The sequence below is a fragment of the Nicotiana tomentosiformis genome, chromosome 4, assembly GCF_000390325.3.
Source record: "Nicotiana tomentosiformis chromosome 4, ASM39032v3, whole genome shotgun sequence".
Lineage (NCBI taxonomy): Eukaryota > Viridiplantae > Streptophyta > Magnoliopsida > Solanales > Solanaceae > Nicotiana > Nicotiana tomentosiformis.
In genome coordinates this window covers 118,611,974-118,636,601 of record NC_090815.1, presented here as the reverse complement: position 1 = coordinate 118,636,601, position 24,628 = coordinate 118,611,974, and the positions used below count along the sequence as shown (strand labels likewise).

At 34.1% G+C, this 24,628-nt stretch overlaps 3 protein-coding genes across 3 annotated transcripts; all 3 read right to left on the bottom strand.

The window, feature by feature from the left end:
• Nucleotides 1-2,026: 2,026 nt before the first annotated feature.
• LOC104090893 (cold-regulated protein 27) lies at nucleotides 2,027-4,646 on the bottom strand. Its single transcript, XM_009596089.4, has 5 exons — nucleotides 4,433-4,646; nucleotides 3,242-3,430; nucleotides 2,887-3,124; nucleotides 2,684-2,799; nucleotides 2,027-2,584 (listed from the first exon to the last, which is right to left on the bottom strand). The coding sequence occupies exons 1-5, from the start codon at nucleotides 4,508-4,510 to the stop codon at nucleotides 2,516-2,518; spliced, it is 690 nt and encodes a 229-aa protein (XP_009594384.1). The 5' UTR covers nucleotides 4,511-4,646; the 3' UTR covers nucleotides 2,027-2,515.
• A 6,059-nt stretch (nucleotides 4,647-10,705) lies between these two features.
• Nucleotides 10,706-11,803, bottom strand: LOC138910436 (uncharacterized). The gene is made up of 3 exons (XM_070201676.1): nucleotides 11,450-11,803; nucleotides 11,180-11,289; nucleotides 10,706-11,090 (listed from the first exon to the last, which is right to left on the bottom strand). The coding sequence occupies exons 1-3, from the start codon at nucleotides 11,801-11,803 to the stop codon at nucleotides 10,706-10,708; spliced, it is 849 nt and encodes a 282-aa protein (XP_070057777.1).
• A 3,787-nt stretch (nucleotides 11,804-15,590) lies between these two features.
• Nucleotides 15,591-23,631, bottom strand: LOC104090894 (uncharacterized). Its single transcript, XM_009596090.4, has 12 exons — nucleotides 23,094-23,631; nucleotides 22,826-23,000; nucleotides 21,909-21,992; nucleotides 21,507-21,748; nucleotides 20,542-20,773; nucleotides 20,243-20,407; nucleotides 19,869-20,000; nucleotides 19,530-19,643; nucleotides 19,000-19,047; nucleotides 18,537-18,615; nucleotides 16,280-16,336; nucleotides 15,591-15,853 (listed from the first exon to the last, which is right to left on the bottom strand). Exons 1-12 carry the CDS (start codon nucleotides 23,294-23,296, stop codon nucleotides 15,792-15,794), a joined length of 1,593 nt encoding a protein of 530 aa, XP_009594385.1. The 5' UTR covers nucleotides 23,297-23,631; the 3' UTR covers nucleotides 15,591-15,791.
• Nucleotides 23,632-24,628: the final 997 nt, after the last annotated feature.

Here is a 24,628-nt window from a genome sequence, read left to right as displayed (position 1 = left end):
TTTCCATTGTTGTAATTTCTCATACAAGTCCTTTCTAGAAACAGGAGAAGATCAAATTTTTAATGGAGGGATAAAACTGAAATTGTCACGTTTGAAGAATAAGATTGTTGACTAGTATCGCGGATAAAAATTGGCCGACACGGTCTAAATAAGGTTTAAACAAGAGTCCCATTTTTTTCGATAAAGTTTAAACAAGAGTCGACAATTGTAGCCTTGTAGGCAATCCTTTCCAACTTAGTATTTTTATGCCGAAAATAAATTTACATTTACTAAATTTTTACAAATATCACATTTTAAAAGTAGCCAGTTTTAAGTCTTAAATTCGTCTCTGCTTGACATGGCCATCCAAAGAACTTATAGTCCCAAGCTTTACCACGGCAGGAGCTATAAAAGAATGAAAGAAAAATCAATTTGACCTTTGGTTTCCAAATATAAAAATGAAGAAAAATATACAGACACAATCGGTTTTTCCATAATAAATTAACCAAATATCAAACTGTTTTATAATTGAGCACGTCACGTAAATTCAACTTCATGTTTGGTTAATCACGTTATAGAGAGAATACATGCGGCTTTACGCTTTTTCCCATTTTAATTAATTCTTACATTGTGAAGAGCCCCTACGAAATGAAATTCATTTGAACATGTTGTCTATTATTGTTGAGTTTCTTGAAAGTTATAATTGTTCACTCAAGCGAAATATACCAAATTGGAGAAGGTATACAAGAGAGCCAGGCAGAGAAAGTAAAAAATAGTGTTAATCACGTTCCTTAACTTTTAACTTAAATCTTAATCATATCTTTGAAATCTAAACAAACAATTTATCAGTGCCTTTGTGTAATATCATCTAACACTTCAAAGAATCAATAGTTAAAACAATTGAAAAAAAAGCATGTCAATCACGTATAATAAAGATTCAAATGTGTGAAACGCGGTGATTGTAAAGTTAATTATTTTACGAACGTTCATATAATTAATTATTATTGTACCAAATTTATAAAATTAGATGGTGTAAAAAGAAAACATATCAATAAGCTTGGCATAAACGTAAATTGCCGAATGTTCATCAACACTGCACAGAAATAACAACTAAGCTGCCACATACTATGATAAGTAAGCAGTTAAGCACATCGCCACGTAACCAAAACACTTTTGTCTCTGCTAATAAACATCAGTATTCCAGTTTAAATGGGAGTAAAAATGGAGAAATATTTGTTAAATGACTCTAAGAAATGGGAGAAATGTGGCGGTGTATTTTAAACGTGTATTGTTCATTGGTAAGAATTTATTGTATTGTTGGCATGATTATGCCTATTGGGCAATTTTATCATATGCGGCATCTTACTTTTTTGAGAATGGTAACAAATTTTATAAATGTGGCATCTTATTGCAATTCTCTAAATTAGAGAAAACAATTTTTTGTGTTTCGTTTCATGACTTACTTTAGCTTGAATTCATAGGCGGAGTTAGGATATGAGGTGCGGATTCGGACGAGCCCAATCACTTTTGTTTAAGCATTATATTTGTACTACGAAATTTATTAAATATGTTTAAATATTTAATTACAAATCCATTAACTAAGACGAGTTACGGGTCCGTGACAAATTTAAAGCCCATAAATTTCAAATAGTGGTTCCGCCTCTGAGCTTGATGACCATTCTTAACATCAACCTGCATTTTTCGTGAAACTGACTATTGTAGCTCTATTTTTTAAAGCTGTTTAAAAAAAAATTTCTTGAGCCGATAGTTTATCGAAAACAGCTTCTCTACTTCACACTTGAGCGCATGGTTTATCGAAAACAACTTCTCTACTTCACATAAAGTAAAGTAAGGACTTCACACAAAATAAATGTAAGGATTGCGCATACCCTATCCTCCTTAGTATTGGTGCATATACAAGAACCAGGCAAAACATGTAAGAACATCAACAAGATATAGCAAGTAAGCAACAAGGCTTTCCCTTTAGAACCAATTAACAGACTCAAACAAACAATAAGCTCTGCTTTAATACTCTTGCAATGCTATATGTCAATCAAAGTGGTCGATGAGAAATTGAGAAGTAATAAACGTTTCAAACATTTTCTCCCAAAATCTGTACAAGGATTATAGAGATTCTATAGCTACTCGAATTGCCAACAACTAGAAAAATAAACAAATAAACACCTCCTGAACCTAGCCTTGGGTGAAGATAGCAAAATGTTGATCAACCTATTGCAACACTTTGAAACGCGATGTCTTGCCAAAAGCAACCTAATGGCCATCTTGTTCTTCAGGTAAAAGTTGGAACGTAAAACATTCTAAAGATGCCAATGTCAGACATTCTTGATGTATCATTAAAGAAAAGCACATCTCAATTCAATCCCAACCATCAAAATGCTTACACAGAATCACTTCAACAGTATTATTCACTAATACTCCTAAAGTCCAAAAAAAGGGAAATGCTCTTCTTTCAAGTTCCATTCCTCGATCTTGGTTAGAGAGGTTAGCGTCATCACAGTCTCTGAAAGCCAAAGACTTACTCCGTTGAATCCAGAAGATCCTCAATAAGATCATCAGTCATTGAGAATGTGCGAAATGGAACTACCTGGATGATCCGTTTAAGCTATGATTAGTCGACAAGTAATGTGTATAATGTCACCAAGTAATTTAGAGCTGCAATTTATATGCTGGTCCAACTCATTACTTGATCGCTGCTCGTACAAGCACCTAATGAAATTTTTGTCCGTTTTGTGCTGTGCTCCCTGCTGCTAGACTTTCCTTCTTCGATATCTTCATCAACAAAGTTTTGGTCCATCACCTCTGAAATGATACAAGAATACTATTAGTGATCACTTGATAAAGAGATCGGAGAATTAATCACACGTGCTTGTTGAAAATCTCAGCTACCTGTAACATAATTTTTACGGGACGAACCAAAGTCAGATGCAGGCGATTGATTCTGTTTCACTAAGGTAGTGTTCCCGTGGAGATTTGAATTTACTCTCATTTGATGTGTGCCTTGAGATTTGTAATGTTTAATCCAGGGGCTTGCTAATACGGTACCAGATTCATTTGTTTTATTTAGCTGAGGCTCGTCTTTATCAAAGTCAATTTTGGTCCAACAACCATCTTGAAACACCTTATACTGATATATCAGAAAAGAGGCATAAACGAAATGGATAAGATTAGATTCTGAGAGTAGCAGAAGAAACTATGAACGAAAAACCTAATTAAATAGAATTGACATTCAATTGAATCGAACCTGGCCTAAAGGATTGGCATGCTTTTGCCTTGAGGATTTAGACTTTGACAAGTCATTTTGGGAATGCCAACCAACTAAGTCTAGTGAACCATATAATTGGTCGACAAAGGAAGCTTCCATTGACTTGAGATACGAACTATGCTTCTCATCCGTCCATTCTATGGTCTTCGGTCGAGGATGCTGAGATTCCTGAAATGAGATACCGAATTCTTAATGAATCAGATTTTCCAGCCCAATTTTGCTTGTTTATTCTGTACATTGCCTTTCTAATACTAAGCGTACTTTAATTGTTTTACTTGGAACCAAACTGGAAAAGTTGGAAAGCGAAGGAGCGCGCTTGTATGTACTTATTTTGAACTTTCAAGAATGATCAAATAATGTGATCATACAATTAGCTAAAGGCACTTATAACATGATAATGAGGGCCGAGGCAAATTGGAAAAGCATATACGCTTAACATTATTTCAACTACAACAACAACAACAACCTAGTGGAATCCGACAAGTGGAGTCTGGGTAGGGTAATGTGTACGCAGGCCTTACCCCTACCCTTACCCTGGGAAGGTAGAGAGGTTGTTTCCGATAGATCCTCGGCTCATTAACATTACTTCAACTCATTCACTTATTCTAAGTGCACAAGTATCATATAATAATATCATCATCAACTGAAAAAAGACAAGGCAATCCCACAAGAAAAGCAGGTAGTAGGTAGATTCAGTTCACTTCATGTTTTTTAGGCCATTCTTTTGTACTTAATACTCATTCCTCAATTTAACATGCTTGTATTAAGCGTACAAAATTAATTTTTTTTTACCTCTAGTTACTGTCTCCATTTAACAATTCAATTTGAACTTGATGCAAAATCATGCTTTTATCTAGCCCTACTACAGATATATCAATTCATTAAGCTAACTGATCTTTATGAGCACCGTCCTCCATTAAAAAAAAAAAGAATAAAAAGATAAAAGACATAGATTATCCCTAATAAGAAAAACATTACTGTCTCTGTCTTTAGAAAATGATCTAATTACCAACTACATAAACCCTTGAATCAAAAAATAGTAACTATCAACTCACCAGATTAACACATAATACATACAGTTCATAAAAGAAAGAAAACCTACTCATAATAATCACATAAATAAAAACCCAAATTAAAGTTCTTTGAGCTTAGATCAAACAGAAGATATACCTCCATAGCCAAAATATCTTCATGTTCATCCATCTTTCTTGAAATCCTATGACTCATATCTTTTCTTGAAGTTTCCATTATCTGATATTTTAGGACAAAAAAAGAACCTATACCTTAAGCTTTACTAGAGAATTTATTACAGAAAAAAAAATTGGAGTTAGTATTTATATTGTGAATGAAATGAAATGAGAGGAAAAAAAAGGGAGGAACTTTTGGTACAAAAAAGAGAGGCTCAGCTGTCACCGCTTTTTACATGTGTCAAAGTGAACACGTCAACATAAAGTATTCAGAGACGGTCCATCAGATATTTTTGAAAGTGGAGTAAAAATATCAACGGGGTATACATCAACCAGAAATATCTTTCGTCTTTATTCAATTCCTGGAGTTATTCTCAACAGCCCATACCATAGTAGGGAACCTGTTCTGTCACTTAAACGACGTAGTTTTACTTCTATCTTTTGACCATGTGATTCCTTCTGTCTTATTTGGTATTTAAATATAAAAGTCTATGCACCATATGTATATCAACATCTCTTTATCCTTGAATACATAACTGCTTGAAGAGTCTCTTTCCCTAATCTCATAGCCCTTCGTTGTTCGTACAAAAAATAAAAAATAGTCACTGATAATTAAAAAATAGTCACAGTTTTAGAAGTAATCAAAATTTAATTATTTTTTTCATGTAAAGATAAAATCTGAACAAAAACACCTTTAAAAAATCTGGAAATATTCCAGCATAATATACTGAAATTCGAATTTTTTACATATGAGCTTCCAGCATAATGTGTCGGAATTTCATAATGTGCAAGAAGTTTATTTGCAGGAGCTCCATAATCTAGCATATTATGCTGGAACTTTCTGTGTGCTGGAGTTCCAACATAATATGCTGGAAATTTATACGTAGGAGCTCCATAATCTCACATATTATGCTAGAACTTTCCGTGTTTCAGCAAAATAGTGGCTATTTTTCAATGACTTTACAAACGCTGGTTATTGCTCAATTACCAATCCGAAAACTGGCTAGCCCGTGCTATTTTTACTTTTTTCTCCTCATTGCTTGATCTTGGTGCATAATTAAGAACAATGTACAATTAAATTAATTAACTGATAATTACAAATATAAAAAGTCTCAGATTTAGCTTCAACTTTATTTCACGGTGGTACAAAATTTAAATATCACCAAGAGTCCCCTTATGTGAGCCAAGGGTCTATTGTGAAAAATCTCTTTATTTTCACAAGGCAGGGGTAAAGTTTGTGTGCACATTATCCTCTTCAAACATATGAAATTAAACTAGTATGTTGTTGCTTCTAGCGTCCACCCTTTCACGGGCCCACCCCTACCTCCAATATTTAAGAATTTTTTTTGTAACAATATGTGAATAGTAACATAAAAACCAAAAGCTTTACATCATAAGAGCATCGAGTGTACTAGGCACATCCCAGTACATCAAGACCTCAAATACATATGACTAGATACATGAATTCGAACAAAAAAAACCCTGCTATACAAACTAACTACACAATCTTTGTATCAACATTGGACACTGCCTTGCTCTTCTGGACTCTGCATGAATTCTTAGTCTTTCTGTGAGCTCTTTCTTGATTTGATCAGTACAGAATTGCATGTTCAAGTTAATTTGTCGAAAAAAAATTTAGGTCCTAGCTTGCCATATATGGTATACTATTGCACCTATTATTGTTGATGTTACTTCCTTCCTAAATTGCTTCCAGTGCCTCCTTCTAATCCACTGCAAAGTCTCAGGTATTGCCATGTCTGGTAGATTGATGTCCGACCACCTTGCCAAATCTCCCCTCATGGACTTCACCTAACTGCAATCAACTAACAGATGCTGGTGAGACTCTAGCACTCCCAGTTCACACATGCAACATCCAATATCTCCTGTGATAGGAATATACATCTGCAGAAGTCTCTCCTTAGTTTGCAACTTTTGCTGTTTGCTAACCACAACACAAACTTGTGCCTAGGTAGCATAACTTCACTCCATACCAAATTCATTTCCCAACATCTTGACATATGACCGAGCATTGTATTATAATTGCTTGAAACAGAATAAGAACCATTTCCAGTCAAGGTATAAGTATTCCCATTGCACCATTGAGCCATACAATATTTTAGTCCATTGATCTTTTTCCAATACCAGCTACAATATGCAGGTGATTAGTGATCCCAAATGCTCCTACATGTATTCATATAAACATCATAGCACTTCCTTATTAGTCACTAGTTGCCATAACAATTTTTCCACGTATGCCACATTCCATAATTTATATCACTTGATGTTTAACCCTCCACACTTCTTTGGTCTACATATTGAGTCCCAAGCTACCAGTGCCATTTTCCTATGTCCTTTAGTGCTGCCCTATAGGTACTCTCGGCATTTTCTATCTACTTCCTTGATGGCACTTTGTGGAAGTATAAAGACAGCTCCCCAAAAGTTATACACTGCAAATAGAACATCATTTATAACTTGCAATCTACCAGCATAAGATAGATGTTTAGAATAGCCAGAATTGATTCTTTTTGTAATCTTCTCCACTAGCTGATGGCATTCAACTTTGCTCCACTTCTTTGATGTTAGAGGTAACCCCAGATATATCATAGGTAAAGTACCCACTAAGAAACTTGTGTTACTCAAGATTGTCTGCTTTAATTCATCATCCATCCTTGCAAGAAAAATATTAGATTTTTCCATATTAGCCACCAATTTTGAGACTTCACTAAAGTGATTCACTACCTCCATTATCTTGTGAATAGACTGGAGATTTCCTTTACAAAATAGCATCATGTCATATGCAAAAATAAGATGAGTAAGCTTAGTACTCTTACACATAGGGTGAAATTGAAAGTCTGGAATATCACTCATTTTGTTCAACACTCTAGTTAGATACTCTATGACTAGAACAAACAACAATGAAGACATGGGGTCTTCTTGTCTAAGACCTCTCTTCCCCTCAAAATAGCCAAATCCACCACCACTCACTTTAACTATAAATGTAGTTGTTGTAACACACACCATGATCAAGTATATAAATGGCATAAAAAAATCTATTACCTTTAAGCACTTCCTCCAGAAATTCCCATCTAACCATGTCATAGGCTTTCTTTAGATCAATTTTCATCAAGCATCTTGGGGTATTCTTTCTGTTGTAATGCCTCAAAATGTCATGGTATATGAACATGTTATGTATTAGAGATCTTCCTTCTATGAAAGCTGCTTGGTTGTATGCTACAATCATTGGAATGGCTTTCCTTAATCTCTTACAAATGATCTTAGAAATACACTTGTAGATAACATTGCAACGTGAGATGGGTATGAATTGGCTAGCCTGCAGAGGATTATCCACTTTTGGAATAAGAGTAATGATTATAAAATTAATCTGTGTTAGTGTCATACCTCCTTTTTCCCTAGGGATAGGGATTTTTTCCAATTTAAGTGACATTATTCGAAATGGGATTAATTTATTTTATTTTAAAGAGTCGTCACTTGAAATATTTATGGTGTCCCAAGTCACCGGCTTATTTTAGAATCCCAAATCGAGAAAATTGACTCTATTTATTGGTCCGCGAACACAGAAGACCGGGTAAGGAATTCTGTTAACCCGGAAGAAGGTATTAGGCACTCCCGAATTTCGTGATTTTAGTACGGTCGCTTTACAATCATATACCTGGCTTAATTAACGGATTATTATGTGTTTTAGAACCTATGTGTATTTTAACTTTTACCGCTTTTAATTGCTTGATTATGGTGTGATTATGAAATTATCTTGAAACGAGTCACGCGTACATGTACTCGTTTTGTTTGGTGTGTCAAGATCATGTCAGGCGTACGTGTACACAATCAATAACACTTTATTATTTTTAAGGTTGTTTCGCCCAAAGTTGCGCGAACGCATACCTTGATATTAATTTTTGAAATCGTAATTATGTTACGCAAACGTATACATACTCATGATAATTTATTAAAGTGTGCCTAAAGCCTTCTACAAATTAAGAATTATTTTTTCAAAAAAAGAAGTTTTGATATTATTGTGAAGCTAAAGTTATAGACGAGAAATGTGATATAATTTAGCTATGAATTGTGACGAGTGAATTACACTTGTGAATTATTACTTCGAATCTGGAAGTAATTTATTTGGCCCAATGACCTGATGGTCCACTTTACCAATTCATCTTTTACCTTCTTCAGTCTTAAAACACATGGACCAAAATTCTTCTAGTTTTAATTAGTCATGTCATTCAACTTTCTTTGCAATTTCTAAAATCATCCAAATACAGTAGCCAACAGGAAATAATTTTTATGCAAACGTAATGCAGAAAACACATAAAACACTCAAAAACAAGGCAAATATAAATATGAAACGGGCAATAAAGAACAAGAAATTGAACCCTTTTTTTTTTTTTTTAATGAAAACAGTTTCTTGTACATTACTAGATTAATAAGGTTGGCAATAAATAGCAGATTGTTGCATTAGCACCCACAAATACATTAACTAAGGAAACAAATATTATACAGAATAGGAGAGAAGCTTAAAAGACATATACCCTAAAAGTTAAATTTACAATAGTTGGCAGAGACAGCTCTATTATGGCTGCACTCCAACAAGGTTACAAATGATCTTATGTTCTAATTAATTTTCAACGAATTTTGAATATAAGGACCCTGCCTAAAAATAAAAGATTTCTGCATATATAAACCTAACAATCATTAAGAAATTTTCGTTCATTTTGACATTTATGTCCAAATAATTGGAACGCTATGCTTCCTAATAACTACATCATAAAGTCAAGTACCTTGAGAACTCTTAGCCATTAGCAACAAATAAGCTCTTGTGGGAGAAGAAAGATAAGACCGCGCCTTTTTAACCCCCCCTTAGGATACTTGCGACAATTTTTTTTTAAAATTTTAAACTCCTATACTAAAACTTTTGCCATAAGTCACAAAATTAATGAAGTTGAGCAAAGCATAATAGTACCAAATTTCTCAAAATATTATAACTCTAAAATATATTAAATGCAAACTCATATCTTAACATGCTAATTCAACTGAAATAAATAGACCAAGAACAGTAGGACATTTGATAAATAAAGCACAAATTTTATTAAAACAGTAGGTGAAAAGGACGAACCTTAGAGACAACGAAAATAGAGATAAAAATTTTTGAGTGATGGAACTTGAACTAAGAGCAAATTTGGCTACGAAAAGGAACTTTTCCGGTGACCTTAAGCTGCCGATTTCAAGCACCTCTTTTGGCTACTCTTAAACTCTCTTTCTCCTTTATGATCAAAGTTTTCTCTTTTCAAAAAAAAATCCCTCAGATGTTTCTTTGCTCCAAATCTCGTTCTTCTTCTTTTTCTAGTTTTCCTTCTGTTTTTCAGATTCCCCTTTCTTTGGTGGAGAAAATGATATTAAATGGCAAAGTTTGTTGGATGGTTCCCATTCTCTCCCCATGAAAATCGGGTATCCAGGTTATAGTGGGTGCTTTTTTTTAGTACAGAAGAGGGGATCGTGGGTTTTTGTGTATTGTTTAAAGTTCAAAAGTCAATATGTGCATGGGGTAATTTTGAGGGGAGACGTGAGGGAGGTGGGATTAATATGAGATTTATTAGGGAGTTAGTTGTGGAATAGGAAAGAATTTTCTTATCCTTTTTGAACATAGAAACCAATTACCAAGACTACTTAATCAAATATTAAAATAATAAAAGCAAAAGAATTATTTATACTAATATGAAAGAAATTATTCAAAAACAAATCACTACCTACTAAAGCCTATAATAATAGAGTACGTACTTATTTGAACAACACCTAAGTAAGAATATTAATTAACTACTTTAGATTAAAAAAATAAAAGGTATGAGTTAATTATTTATTAGATTAGAGAAATATAAGAAAAAAAATTAAATATTTAAACTAGAATTTAAATGACACTAAGAAAATTATTAAAGTCACTTGATTACTTATTAATATTCTAATTAAAAGAAACTATATATTTTTCTTTGTAAACTTTCTTTTTCTTTTTAACCAATAGAAATAAAACTCGTAGTCTAAGAAGGTGAATATATATATATATATATATATATATATATATATATATATATATATATATATATATATATATATATATATATATATATATATATATATATATTTCAATTTTTCCAAATAAATTCTACATAAAAATTTAAACTATTAATATTAGATCTATAGGAAATATTTACACTAAAATGATAAAGAATTTGGGTGTGGTCAAAAATTAGTTGTTCACAGTTAATAGTTGCTCATTCTCAAGAAATTCCAAGACTGCAGTAGTCTCCCCCTCACCAATAATTGACCATAAAGCTTTATAAAAACCACTCCTATACCCATCTGGTCCAGGACTCTTTGTCTCATCAATACTGAACATAGCAGACCTCACCTCAGTAGCTGTATATGGCCTTAACAACTGCATTTGTTGAGTAGTTGACAGTGTCTTCCCATTCTTCAAAAAACTTTGAAAAATATGTGTCCTGTTCCAGCCCTTTGTTCCTAGCAACTCTTGGTAATAGTCCACAAAAATAGTTGCAATGTCTTCTTGATCTGATTTCATTCTCCCTTGTTTGTCAGCTAATTGGATTATAGCTTTTTGTAATCTCCTGTGTCTAATCACAGAGAAGAAGTATCTATTATTATCATCACACGGCTTAAGCCATGTAACTTTGCTCCTCTGTTTTCAGCTAGATAAGAGGACCTTTTGAACTTGTGAAATTGCTGCAGTTCTTCTGCATGCAGTCTAGCATCTAGTGGATTATTATGAAGTTCTGCTTGTGCTTTAAGCAAGAGCCATCCTATCTGGATTAGCTATTACAACAACGTTGTTGAAATGCCTTCTATTTAGCACTTTAAGTTTATGCTTCAACAACTTTAATTTCCTGACAACTCTGAACATACTGCACCCTATTACTTAATGTTCCCATCCTTCCTTAACTACATCTAGAAAGTTAGGGTGAGTGGCCCATACATTGCAGTATTTGAAAACAGCTTTAGCTCTCCTAGTTGTATTTGCAGTTGATAACTTGAGTGGGCAGTGATCACTGATCCCCTTTTCTAGATATTGCCCCGTAAAGGTTGGCATAGAATTGAGCCAATCAGTATTGATAAACACCCAGTCAATCTTGGATAAGATACTACTATCATCATGTCTGTCATTCCATGTATACCTGCTACCACTTGTTGGTAACTCAACCAGCTCACATTGTTCTATACACTGATGAAACTCTGTTATTTCAGCCATAGTTACAGGATTTTCTCCCACTTTATCTTTAATGTGCAATACAGAATTGAAGTCACCCATACCAATCCATGGACTCTCCATACTTCTACTCACTACATCTAAATAACTCTATAAGCTTCTTCTATCTTTCTTTATATTAAAAGCACACACTATAGTCATCATAAAAGTAACTTGCAGATTGTTATGAGTAACCTGACAAGTGACTACTTGTGAATTTATAGATATAAGGTTCATTTTGAAACAGTCTTGTCTCCATGCCAGCCATATCCTCCCATTATTGTGCTCCCTCAAATTTGTTATACACTCCCACCCACCAAATAGCTTACTGGCCACTTGGTCAATTTTCTCAGCCTTTATTTTTGTCTCCAACATACCTATTAATCCTATCTATTCTTTATTACAAAAGAGTTTCACCTCCTTTTGTTTGTTAAGGGAATTCATACCCCTAACATTCCAACATAAGATGTTATTCATGACCACTAGGAAGTGGTACTTTTCCTCCCACATTTCTAACAGCTTTAATTGCACTGCTCTTATTGATAGCATTATCATTCATCTCCAAAATTTAAAAATTATTTTGATAACTTTTATCTCCTTCTCCCTTACCCTGTTGTGACTGCCGATTTGTTGGTCTTGTAACATTTAAAGGTGTCACCCATCATGTAGTGTCCTACCTAGGCTGAGTGCTTGGCTATCCTGTTGCATTGTTCTTTACTATTATTTACCTGTCCTCTGCTACTACCTCCTTATCATTCTCTTTAACCATTTGTTCTGCTTCTATATCACCATTTTTACTGGTATCCTCTGTTATTTTGGTACCAGCTAGTTGTTGTTGTTTTCTTGCTCTACATACTTGGTCATTATGGCCATATTTCCTGCATACTTTACACAAATTTGGCTTCCAATTATATTGCACTTTTTGTTCCATTAACAACTATTTCTCATTGTTAAAGAAAATTTTATCAGGCAATTTAGTATCCATCTGAACCTCTACCAGAAGTCATGCAAAGCTCAGCCCCACCTTTATTTCTGTGTGGCTGTCAACCATCAATGGTCTTCCTATTAAACTCCCAATTTTGCTGAGGCCTTTTGGGCTCTAATACTTGAAGTTCAAATCAGGCAGTTTAACCTATATAGGGACAGTGTACAACTCTTCTCTTGTGAATTCCATGTCTGCATGCCAGGCTTTTACAATGACAAGTTTGTTATCAAAATGATATATACCTCCTTGTAATACCTCATTCTTCCTTATCTCTGAATCAAACCTCACTAACACAATCTCATTCTTCAACATAGACACCTTATTTATACCATGTTTACCCTAAAGTCTACACACATACCCATTAAGCACCGAGAATAGCGGGTAAGCTCCCAGAACATAACACACTATTGCTGATTTCCAATACTCTATCTCAGAGCTTATGTCCTCTGCTTCAATTTCACAAACAGGTGCCTCTTCATGTATTTCAGGTTCTACAAATTCAAGTTTAAAACCAGCATTTGTTACCTTAGTTATATCAAAATTGTCCCAAATGGAACCCTTGGCATTCAACTCCGGCGATGCTTCAACTTCATCAGCCCATGACAATTTTCCTTTGCTAGCCTTAGAATTCAACACTTCCTTCCATTGTTGTGGTGTCGATGACGTTCCTTCCCCCATTTCCCGGACATGCAATCCTAATTGACTAACAATTGGTGCTAATTCTTCAATTTACCCTTGTTCAATCAATTCATCCATGCATGGTACTGTTCCATTGGCTCCCACCTCCTCGAGCTGCTTTGTTGGAATTTCACTTCCTTCTTCCTTTGATGATTCGCACCCAATGCGATGGTCTCTCGTGCCATTATTGCCTTCTGCGAGGAATTCCGAGCTCTCTTCCCCATGGAGGCGCACGTTATGCTATCATGCGCTGAGAGAGAAATGAAGCCCTTTTTTAATACAAAGATTGTTATGAAGTAATTTATTTAAGAAACTTACAAGTACCTTTCTACTAAAGCATGGGGCGAATAACCTAACAAAAGGGTATAGATAATCTGCTGCAATCCATTAAACTAAATTGGACATCTTGATGTTCTTTAAAATGTAAGTTGATTTTAAAATTTTGGTGATTCAGCGACTGTGCGCGGCTGCGTCTGAGATTATAATGAGACATGGTGACTACAGAACCGAATGAATACTAAAAAACTTGTGCATGTTTAATACGTTAATTTTTTTTTTTCATTGTGAGTGAATTCCATTCCATAATAACAAGTCATATCAATATTCAGTGCATAAATCTTAAACTTTTTTTTTATTTTGGCTTCATTTGTTCTTTCGTGTCAACAACATATTCAGTATAATCTCATAAGTAGGGTGAGGTCTGAGAATGATAGTGTGTATGCAAATTTTATCCCTACCTTATGAAGGTAAGAAGTTGTTTTCGATAGACAGTCGGCTAAAAAAAAATAAAATTACAACAGTTTTAAAAAAGAAATACGATTATAAAATTTGTTCTTTCATACGTCAACTATAAACCAGGAGAGAGAGGGGAAGATCTAGGAAATTCTCTTTTTGGGCAATCAAAACTGTTGGTAAATGTCCACTAAATATCCAATAATGCAATAGATAAAAATTGCTTAAGTTTCAAGACAAGAAGTTAGAAACGTAATGATATTGTGATTAATGAGTCAATATCAGGCACGATGTGCCATGTGAAAGGAAGTAAAGCATATTCCTATCTTCAGAATATATATCTCAGCTACTATTACTTGTTGAGTGCCTCCGTAAATATCCTGGATTTTATGAGTTAGATATTATTTCCTCTTTTTAACATAGATATTTTTGCCTCCATCTTAACTTCTTTAGGGATCGTTTGGTAGGGTGTATAAGAATAATGTTGAATATGGTGTATTAGTAATGCTGATATTAGTTATACTTGCATTAGTTATGCTGAAAAAGGCAGATGTAGTATATTATGTACCGGTTCAACTGAACCCATAACTTTCGACGCGGAGTAAAAATTTGTATGTAAGAATTCATAAAAATTGCAAAAATAGTAGATATGAACCCATAACTTTAAAAATATAATGGGTTCAATGTTAAAAACCTTAAAATTGAACCCATAAGATTTAAATCCTGGATCCGCCTATGTATGCTGATATATTTCTTATCAATTATTTGGTTTGATGTATTAAAACATTGTATAATTTCTAAAAAAATTATTTGCTTACAAAAACACCCTCATAACCAGTCCATCAATTTATCTTTTTAAAAGAAACATATGTTGAGGAATTTTCATATATGAAAAAGATTTTAAAAAAATTATTTGATTTGTTACCTATATTGTAGTATAGAACTGAATATTTATTTATACAAAAAAATATGTTAAGTATTTATTTACTTACTATGGGTATAATTTTATATCCCACTTTCTTGGATTATTTAATACTTACATTAATATAGTATAGCATATTTTAATCAAGCATAATTTTGAAGGATATTTTTAGTCTTTAACTAAGCCAATGCATGCATTAAAACTTATTGCATTGTTAATACCATGAAATCTTATGCATTAGTTATACATATGATAATACCAAATAAACTGTATAACTAATACGTGCATTATTTTAATGCATCCCACCAAAATGACCCCTTAGAGATACGGGTCTGAAAATAAAGGAAGTGAAAAGAAGACCACAACAGGCAATTGCAAATCCAATCAGAAAAAGAAAATAATTTGATTCAATTTTAGTTTTGATCCAAATATTAAATTATCTCCCCCCGTTCATCAATCAGAACTGGAGAAATCATTTACCAACAATATATTTGTTAAGAAAAAACGATTAAAAAATAAAAGGATCTTAGTTTACAACACCATAATTGAAGTAGTTTTAGCAAAACTGATAATTCCCCATTTATATAATCTGATAGAAATCAAGGAATGTATCTGTTACAGTGTATGTACATTAAAATTTACCACTAAATAATAATCAGATCAGTGTATGTAAAAATAAAAGCTTATTGTTTATTCTCTTTTTGTACAAAAGAAATTTCCCAGTTCTTGTCAGTGAAGAGGACAAGTAATTGGACTCATAAAATCTGTTGTTCTCCTTTCTGGTCCTCTTCTATTGTATCTTCCAAATCTATCTGACCTGCAATGAGCAAGGAAAAATCATCATCTTCGTAGAAGTGAAAGACTACATGTATTTATATTTGTACACGATTAGATGTGAATATACCACTACTCCTGATATCGTAGACCACTCAGTGAGGCAAAAATGAGCACTTGGTGAAAATGGTATCAAGGGACGAGCATCGTTTAATCTAACTAAATATGTTGCATTTACAGTTCAAGTTTGATACAGTTATAAAGGATAATATAAATTGCATCAAGCTACTAATGTAAAGATGTTCCTCAAATAAGTTCTAGCCTCTTGTTTGATCACAAATCTGACTATCTAGATCAAAAACCTTTCAGGTAGAGAGGTTATTTTTAACAGCATGCTCGTCGTGGTTTAAATCTCATATGTTGTGCAGATAATGAAAATTGTACAAGTATGCAAGTATAGTTACCATACCGAATAGGGACACTAATGAGGGAGGCTTTGAGTGTCCATTTGAACTCATATCTATACCTGCACAATTAAGATGTGTGTTTGAAATAAGAGACAGATAAATAACACAAAAGCCGAGTTGCAGAAAAGTTTTGCATTTATGACAAATAGCATTTAGGATGAGACCAATTTAGACCTGAAAGACCAGGCATGAGACATGTTCAACTCTAATGCCAATATTAGAAGACAATTCAGATTTGCAGGGAGGGCCGGAGGCAATACTGGCGTTGGGTTCCTAATTTACTAACCACTAAGGCACCATCCTTTAATCTTCACTTGTTTCAGTACTCAGTGAATAGATAATTCTCAGCTGACCATTTGTTTCATTACTTTTATACAGGGGTATATCCCTTCTTTCATAATGACCAGCACTGCCTTAGTGTTGGATTTTTAAATAATACGGAAAAGGGTCAAAACTGCCCCTAATCTATTCGCTTAGGGTTAAAAATACCCTTCGTTCACCTATTTTGTAAAAATTTCCCTCACCGTTAAAAAACTGGCACATTCATACCCTTATTTCTGACGGACCTTTGCTGAATAAAATAAAATAAAATTATATATGGCGTGGCAATTGCTTATTGGTCAAGATTAAAAATTTCAGTCTAACCCAGATCTGATCCGTAAATAACCCACCTACGATCCATCTTAGTCGTTCCAACCTGTTAAACCCTTTTTAGCCCCTCAAACACCCGATTCCATACCCGACTCATGATCCAATCGTTATTTAGGTTTCATTTGTCAACATTTCATATTTTTCTTTTTATTAATTTATTATATGGTACCTATCCCTTACCTTGTTCTTCTTCCCCAACTAAATCATTGCCGCCCGTTTCTCAACCAAATCACCGCCGACGAACTGTGAAGCTAATTTGCTCACATGATTTCAATTAACTCCAAACAACTATATGGTAGCTCAACATATATAACTTTGGCAGAAAGATAACTTTATTAAATCATAAAATCTTAAAATGAACCATTAATTTAATTCCAAAGATACCAGATTTCACTCTATGAATATTGATTTAACAAAAAAATGTTAATTTAAAAATTAAATTAAGGTAAAAAATCTGAGTGGGAGAAGGAGATCCGTGGGTATTGAAGGGTGAAGATATGAAAGTTGAAGCCGATGGTGGTCCTCTGCCAGCAATAGTGAGTTATTGTACTTCGGCCATGGAGGAGGATGATTAGAGAAAATGTGGAGCGGGAGGTCCCGCACATGGATGGAAGAGGACAAGTTGAGAGGTGAAGTTAGGGCATCTTAAAAAGCGGGTCATGGATCGGGTATGTATATTTTGGATCATGGAGTGGGCTAATAAGTGGATGTGAGGTGAGGTTTTAATTTTAGCCAATGGAAAATTGACACATATTATGTAATAAAAAAATTTCTTAATCAAAATAAGGCCGTTAGTTTTCTAGGGTATGAGTGGGGCGGAAAGTTGACGTTATGGGCAGTTTTTACAAAATAGGTGGATGAAGGGTAGTTTTAAACTTGAGCGAATAGGTTAGGTGCAGTTTTGACCCTTTTCCGTAAATAATAAATGAATGATCAACTTGCCTTTTCGAAAAGAAAAAAAAAAGGAATAGAAAATTCGGAGTTAGCTACTGACCATGTTAGTGAAAGAGAGAAAATAGATTTAGAAGTTCCAGCATGCTACTACAGGAAGTGCCATTTAAGAGAAAAGATACATCATATTCATTTCAACAATATGCTATTCTGAATCATTCTGTCAAAATGCCACGGCCAATTAAGCAACATATGGTCAGTCTATTTTTTTCTCATTCTAGGCTTTTATATGCATCAATATCAATTATTGATATCCCAAATACCATATGGAGTTTCCTTTCTTATGAAGGGATGTTCATTAGTGTTCCGTGCTTTCCTATGATCTCATTCACCTTCCTCTTAAAAGAGCCCTTTTCCAACAGATCCACAATAATGTCTCACCTCCAGCAAATGTATACTCAATTGTTTTTGCCCAAAGCTAGCTAGCAAGAATTCGAAGGGTGGAGAAGAATACTGCACCAACATGTGCTTCTATATGCTTGATCTTCTTAGGTACAGTTAGAGCCAGGAAAAAATGAAGTGTGTGCAAAGTGTATTTCTTTTTCGTGTCAAAGTAACTTCAGACCTCTTTTGTACAATAGAAAGATGGTGCATATGCAGTGATGAGATGCAGAGATGATGCAGCCAAGAAATTAAAGATATAAAGCAGCAGCACACCTGAAGCTTCAGCTGATTTGAGGATATCTGATTTCTTGAAAGTAAATCCAATAAAATTGGAATCTTTTGATGTCAGCATCTACATGATGGAATCAATCAAAATATATACAAATCATTTCTCTTTATAAAAAGAACGATATAATAAGGACTATCTGTGTATAGCATTGAGAAATATACGGGGAACCAAAACTCTGAGGATAATAATTAAGAAAAATACTTGCTAAAATTGCAAATATAGAAGAACCCCCAGAAGTCATTTAATCTCACCTATAGGAATCAATATACCATAGGAACTTGGATGTGCATAATTCATTAACTATAGTCTCATGGAAGAAAATTCCAAATATTTAAGTGCATCACTGTTGCAATTACACTTGTTTTATATTCTTGCCTGAATGTTTCTTTTCCTAAGATTGGGAGGGTGAGGGAGCTGAAGTATGCATTGTCAACAAGTAATCATTACCTTTCGCCAGGGTCCAACTCTTGGTGCTGTTGCTGAAGGATCTTCTACCTATAAAGTGAAAAGTTAGTACATTGAAAGAACAAAGCAAGCATGGTTTTTAAAATTAAAGTGAAGCATCACTTAAAGCAAAACATGGAACTAATGTGATGAGGAAAATTGAAGAATTACTGTAGATGAATGCCAAGAACAAATGGTAGATTGTATTGAAATGAAAATGTATGCTTTGATAATAAGCCATATGTAGCTTGTAGATATTCAGTGGTACTGAGAAATGCCCAAAATTCTAAGGACCTAGTTCATAAGTGATGTCAAATTGTCATACTGAAGTTACTAATGAAGAGAGGTGGAGAACATGTCCATGATTTATGGTAAAGGTAGAGAAAATAGAGACGCTACAAAGGTGAGGATAAACAGTTGGTTTCTAGCAGTACACAACGTCATAAGAGTTGGAGTGATTTTAATAACTACTATTCCAGATGTTTCCTACAAAAGTCAAATTAATACAACTACTGATCTATAAAAGTACTCACCTCAGGAAACTTCTCAAAATTTTGAGTATCTAACTCTCCGGTCACAATAGGTTTATAGGCAGCCTCCATTTCATAAAGCATGTCCCAGTTGACTCCTTTGAACCAAGGATGAGCCTGAAACCAGTCACAAGTTTTAGTAGTAAGCAGACACAAACACGGAGCCAGCGTAACCACTACATCTTTCACACAAAGTACATAATCTCATCAATGATAGAGGACAACTAATGTATGGATTCCGTTAAGTGAAACAAAACTACTAGAATTAAGGGGCATATTTCCGCAGATAGTTTCTGTACATTTCGGCGGGCATTACTTCATTCTTTTAGTTGTGTTATTTACCATTATTTCTTCCACTCCTCCGGTCCCCAGTCTTGATTCAACATCACATAATAAACGACAGATCAGATCCTTAGCCTCATCTGATACTTTTGGTTCTTCTGGGAATTTAAGGCATGTTCTCCAACTGATTATCTGATACAACGAAAACAAATATGATATACCCCGTCAAAATGAATATACTTTGTGAAACCTAAAAAGATGCAGTAGAACAATTTTGGAAACAAACTTTTCAATTCCAATCTACCCCGATTGCATTGAAAAAGGATTCATTTGGAATCTTGGTTTACAGAGTTCTGTCTGAATCCAAATTGGAGATCATTCTAGAGGCCCCCGCTGTCTCTTATTTTCATCATAACAACAGATAGAAGAGTTACCTTGCGCGCCGTCATTCTTGGATGCTCTGAACAGAAGGGAGGATACCCAACAACCATCTCAAACAGGATTGCCCCCAATGACCACCAATCACATTCAATTCCATATCCTTTTTTCAACAAAACCTCTGGTGCCATGTAATCAAGAGTTCCAACGGTAGAGTATGCCTACATAAGATATTTCACACATAGATTAAATCAATTCGAAAGGGCAACATGAAAGAATGTTAATTTTGCATGCTGACACAATTATAACTTGAAAATCAGGAAAAGTGCAGCACTAGAATGTGAGTATGTAATACCAGGGCACGGCGGTTGCGCTTCCACTGCTGTATTTGTTCTTTTGGCATTGGCCATGAAGCTCTATCACCAGCAGAATTCCCTTCAGTCCCGTTAATGGACTCCGCATTTGTAAGGTCTTCATCTTCCAATAATATTGATGAGTATTTATTTTCCAGGGGTTTACATAAGCCAAAATCGGAAAGCTTTAAATGGCCATTTCTATCCAGTATAAGGTTATCAGGTTTTATGTCCCTGAAAGCAGAAAAATTTCTGAATCAGCTGCATGTTGGAGGATGATTGTGGAGTGACCTTTATACTGTATGCACATGCAAAAGAACAGATAACAACAAAAAACTGTAGCACCAAATTGCAAGATCAAGACATCTAAATCCAATATGATAAATGTTTGCTCGATCATTGATTCCTCTAATGAAACCCCTAAAGAAAATGAAGACAGGACGAAAGGCCTCAAAGGCAACTTAAGGGAAACTAAACAACTCGCAACAATCAGAGTACAGGCAAATAATTACATTTGTTAATCTGGAGACTGAAAGTGAGTCATTCTTCGACTAATGAAAAATATTGTACCACACTAAGAATTACTCAGTAACCCCGTGAGATAAAGAACGAGAGTAGCGGAAGAGGAAATGTAAGGCTGTTCTAACTGCAGGTGCTACTTCCTAGCTGGGGGATCTGAACAAACCTTAAAACGTCACTTTAACATATGTGTCATAGTAGGAGAAATGCTTTTGAAGATTAGAAGCTTATTTAGACATCTCCACTTGATGATATTTGGAAAAAGAGAAATTTTATATCAACAGTAGCATGGCGCTTTTCTGAAAATAGTAATTAACACAATATCATTTTATTTGACCTACAAAAAGTACCTATGTATTACTGGCACTCCTATAGGATATAGCAATACAATCACGTAACATGCAAGATTTAACAAAAAAGCAAAATATTTAATGCATTGGTCAAATACCTATGTACATAATTGTGCTGATGAATAGACTGAATAGCCAAAATACTCTCAGCAATGTAGAACCGCGCGACATCTTCAGAAAGAACATCTTCTCTCATAAGTAAGGTCATAATGTCACCACCAGGTAAATATTCCATTATGAGGTACAAGAAATCTGAGTCTTGGAAAGAATAGAAGAGCTTCACTATGCACCGACTATCAACTTCCACAAGCAAGTTTCTCTCGGATCTGACATGCTCAACCTAAAAGTGCAGTATAACTTTCATAAATAAGAAAATGGATATAGTAATTTACACAGAGAATTTAACCATGGACCTCACAAATTGCATTTTGGACCAATTAAGTGGCAACTGACAATTGCTGATGTGCACAAGAGAAAAAAAAAAGTCTCTAACTTGTTACCTGTCCACGGCTAAGCATGTCGGACTTCTTCAATTTCTTCATGGCAAAAATTTCTCCAGTACTTTTGAATCTACACAACCTAACCTGCATTAAACAAACCAGATAATTTAAGAAATCACTCTACTAAATCTGCTCCATCAATGTCCAATGCGAACATCGACTGTGTCATGTATGTGGCAATCACAAGGCAAGAGCACTCTAATTGAAAATAGAACTTTTTAAAACATGTAAAGTGCACATTTGACCCAAGCATCGTTCTTCTTTGTTTGACATTAAGCTTAAAGGAAAAGACCGACTTCCACCCCTTCACAAACTTTACAATGTAAGGGAGAAACAAATTAAGCTTATAACAAACCAGAGACCATTGCTGAAAAGCGTCATTTATGTGCTAAAATAAGTGGCTGATGCAGTATAAATATTAGATTAACAAAAGTAAGTTCTCATAGCAAATCTTTCCCAATTGGTAGCATCAAGCAACATTGCAAGATAAGCATTATGAGCAGGACTAACACTTCTCTGTTACATTATCAAAGTGTAAGCCTTGAAAAAATATACCAAGAAATGTTGGATGCAGACTTTACAGAGGATAACTCAATGATTCTCATTCAGCCAAAAGCATTCTTTTGCATTCAAAAATGATACAACCTTAAAAGTTGAATATTCAGTATCAGGATGTACAACTAATTTAATCATCTTATTAGATCACGGCTCGAAAAACATAAAACTACCAAGTTTGCTTTTTAAAGGTAATTTGATGAGAAAACTTACACAGATACAAACTTTAGCCTTAACAATCATTTATAAAAAAATAAAAAAACCAATGCACACTCCAAGCGACTCTAATCAAACAAGATTAGAAATTAGCCTTTTCTAAAGTAAAATCCAAGAATTGGGAGTTGTAAAAAAGAAAATTTTACCTCACCAAAGGCACCTTTACCAATGACAGTCAACTGTTCAAAATCATCAATCCCAACTTTATGCCTTTGCAATCTCATAAACTCAGTCTCCCTCTTCTCCAAATTCCTTAACATCTTCTCTTGCTCCTCACTCGGTATCTGCGCTTCTTGTGCCCTCCTCTGCAGTGTCCATCGCCTGAAAATAAAAAAAATAAAAAAACAGTCAAACAAAAGCAACAAAAAGACACATTTTGTAAACTGTGGCATGTAAATTGTTTTAAAAAAGAACCTTTCTTTGCGATCTTGCAAGCCTTGAAGATAATTCTTGTAATGATTTTCAATGAATTGCTTAGCAGCAGCAGCTTTCTGACGTGTAACAGGTGAAGAAACAGTGAATTCAGGCTCCAAATTATTGAAAACTCGATCAGGCTTATTCATTGGTAAAGCTCCCATCTTTACAGTACCACCAGCAGCAGTAGTAGTACCCTCCATTGAACAAAAAAAATTGAAGACTACCCCAGATCCAAAATAGAAGGGAAAAAAGGATTAAACCCAAGAAAAAAGAAAGCCAAATGATTGGTGGGTTTCTTGTATAAGTTTCATAGTAGAAGTAGAACAAGAATGGTGTCAGACAGTTATAGAAAGTTGGGTTTTGGGTGGGGGTGGGGGGTAAAGAAAGGGAAGATGTAATGAAATGGAAAGCTGTCAGTGTCAGCAGGTGATGTATGTATCGGAGTTAAAAGAGTTAGTGTTTTGTGAAAATCCCAATGAGAGATCAGAGAGAAATGAGTTGTTGTTTTTGACAGATTGGTGGGCTATGAAATGGCGATATAAGGAAGGAAAGAAGAAAGAAAAGAGGGGATTATTAGCTGTTAAAGGGGATTGGGTTAGATGAGATTTGTTGGGAATGAAAGAGTGATAGCGACGGCATTTAGAAAAGTTCTTTATTACAGTAGTGCTACAACCTCGGATGAATTGGTCTTTTCTTTCATTCCTCTTCAACATATGAGTCACGTTGATTCAACAAATGGGATTTTTTATTTTTTTAAAATAAAAATAAAATTTTTTATTAAGCCTTACCCTACACGAATTAAATTAATCGGGATTCTAAAGCAACACCAGGTGCAACAACAATAATAACAAATTCAATATAATTCCACAAGTAAAATTTGGGAAGGGTAGTTTGTACGCAAACATTATTCCTAACTTTAATAAGGACCTAACATCAAGTGAAAAATAATAATAATAATAATAATAATTAATCATAATGTTGTTATCCCATATTGATCTTGATATAAAATAATATATGAATTGATATACAAGTTATACCGAAATTAGATATATTGAAAATGAAATTAGTAACCAAGCAATGGGTAAAACAATGCAAAATTTTATATCATGATTATTTTAGCTAATAAAGCAAACTAAAGGTGTTAAAGCTGTGACTCATTTAATATGTTGTTGCGTGCCTTTTTGATGTTAGGAGTTATGAAGTGTGTAGGATTGTTAAGAGTGTCACATATGGTGGGAAAAAATAAGCTATTGTCTCCTTCGTTTTGGGCGTGCGTATTTTAGAGTATTCAGTATTATAATGAATTAGTTTTAGTATACGTTCGTTGTACGTGTACCATGTCACAATAATTATTTTAAAAAAAATAAGACCGCATTAATATTATATTAAAAATTATACTTGAGTTATAAAATAAAAGTATAAAATATGTTAATGTAGATAAATATATTACGATTTTTTAACTGGAAATTTTTTTACTTTGATATAATCTAAGTGTAAGATATAAAATATATAGCTTGTCCCAAATTGAAAAT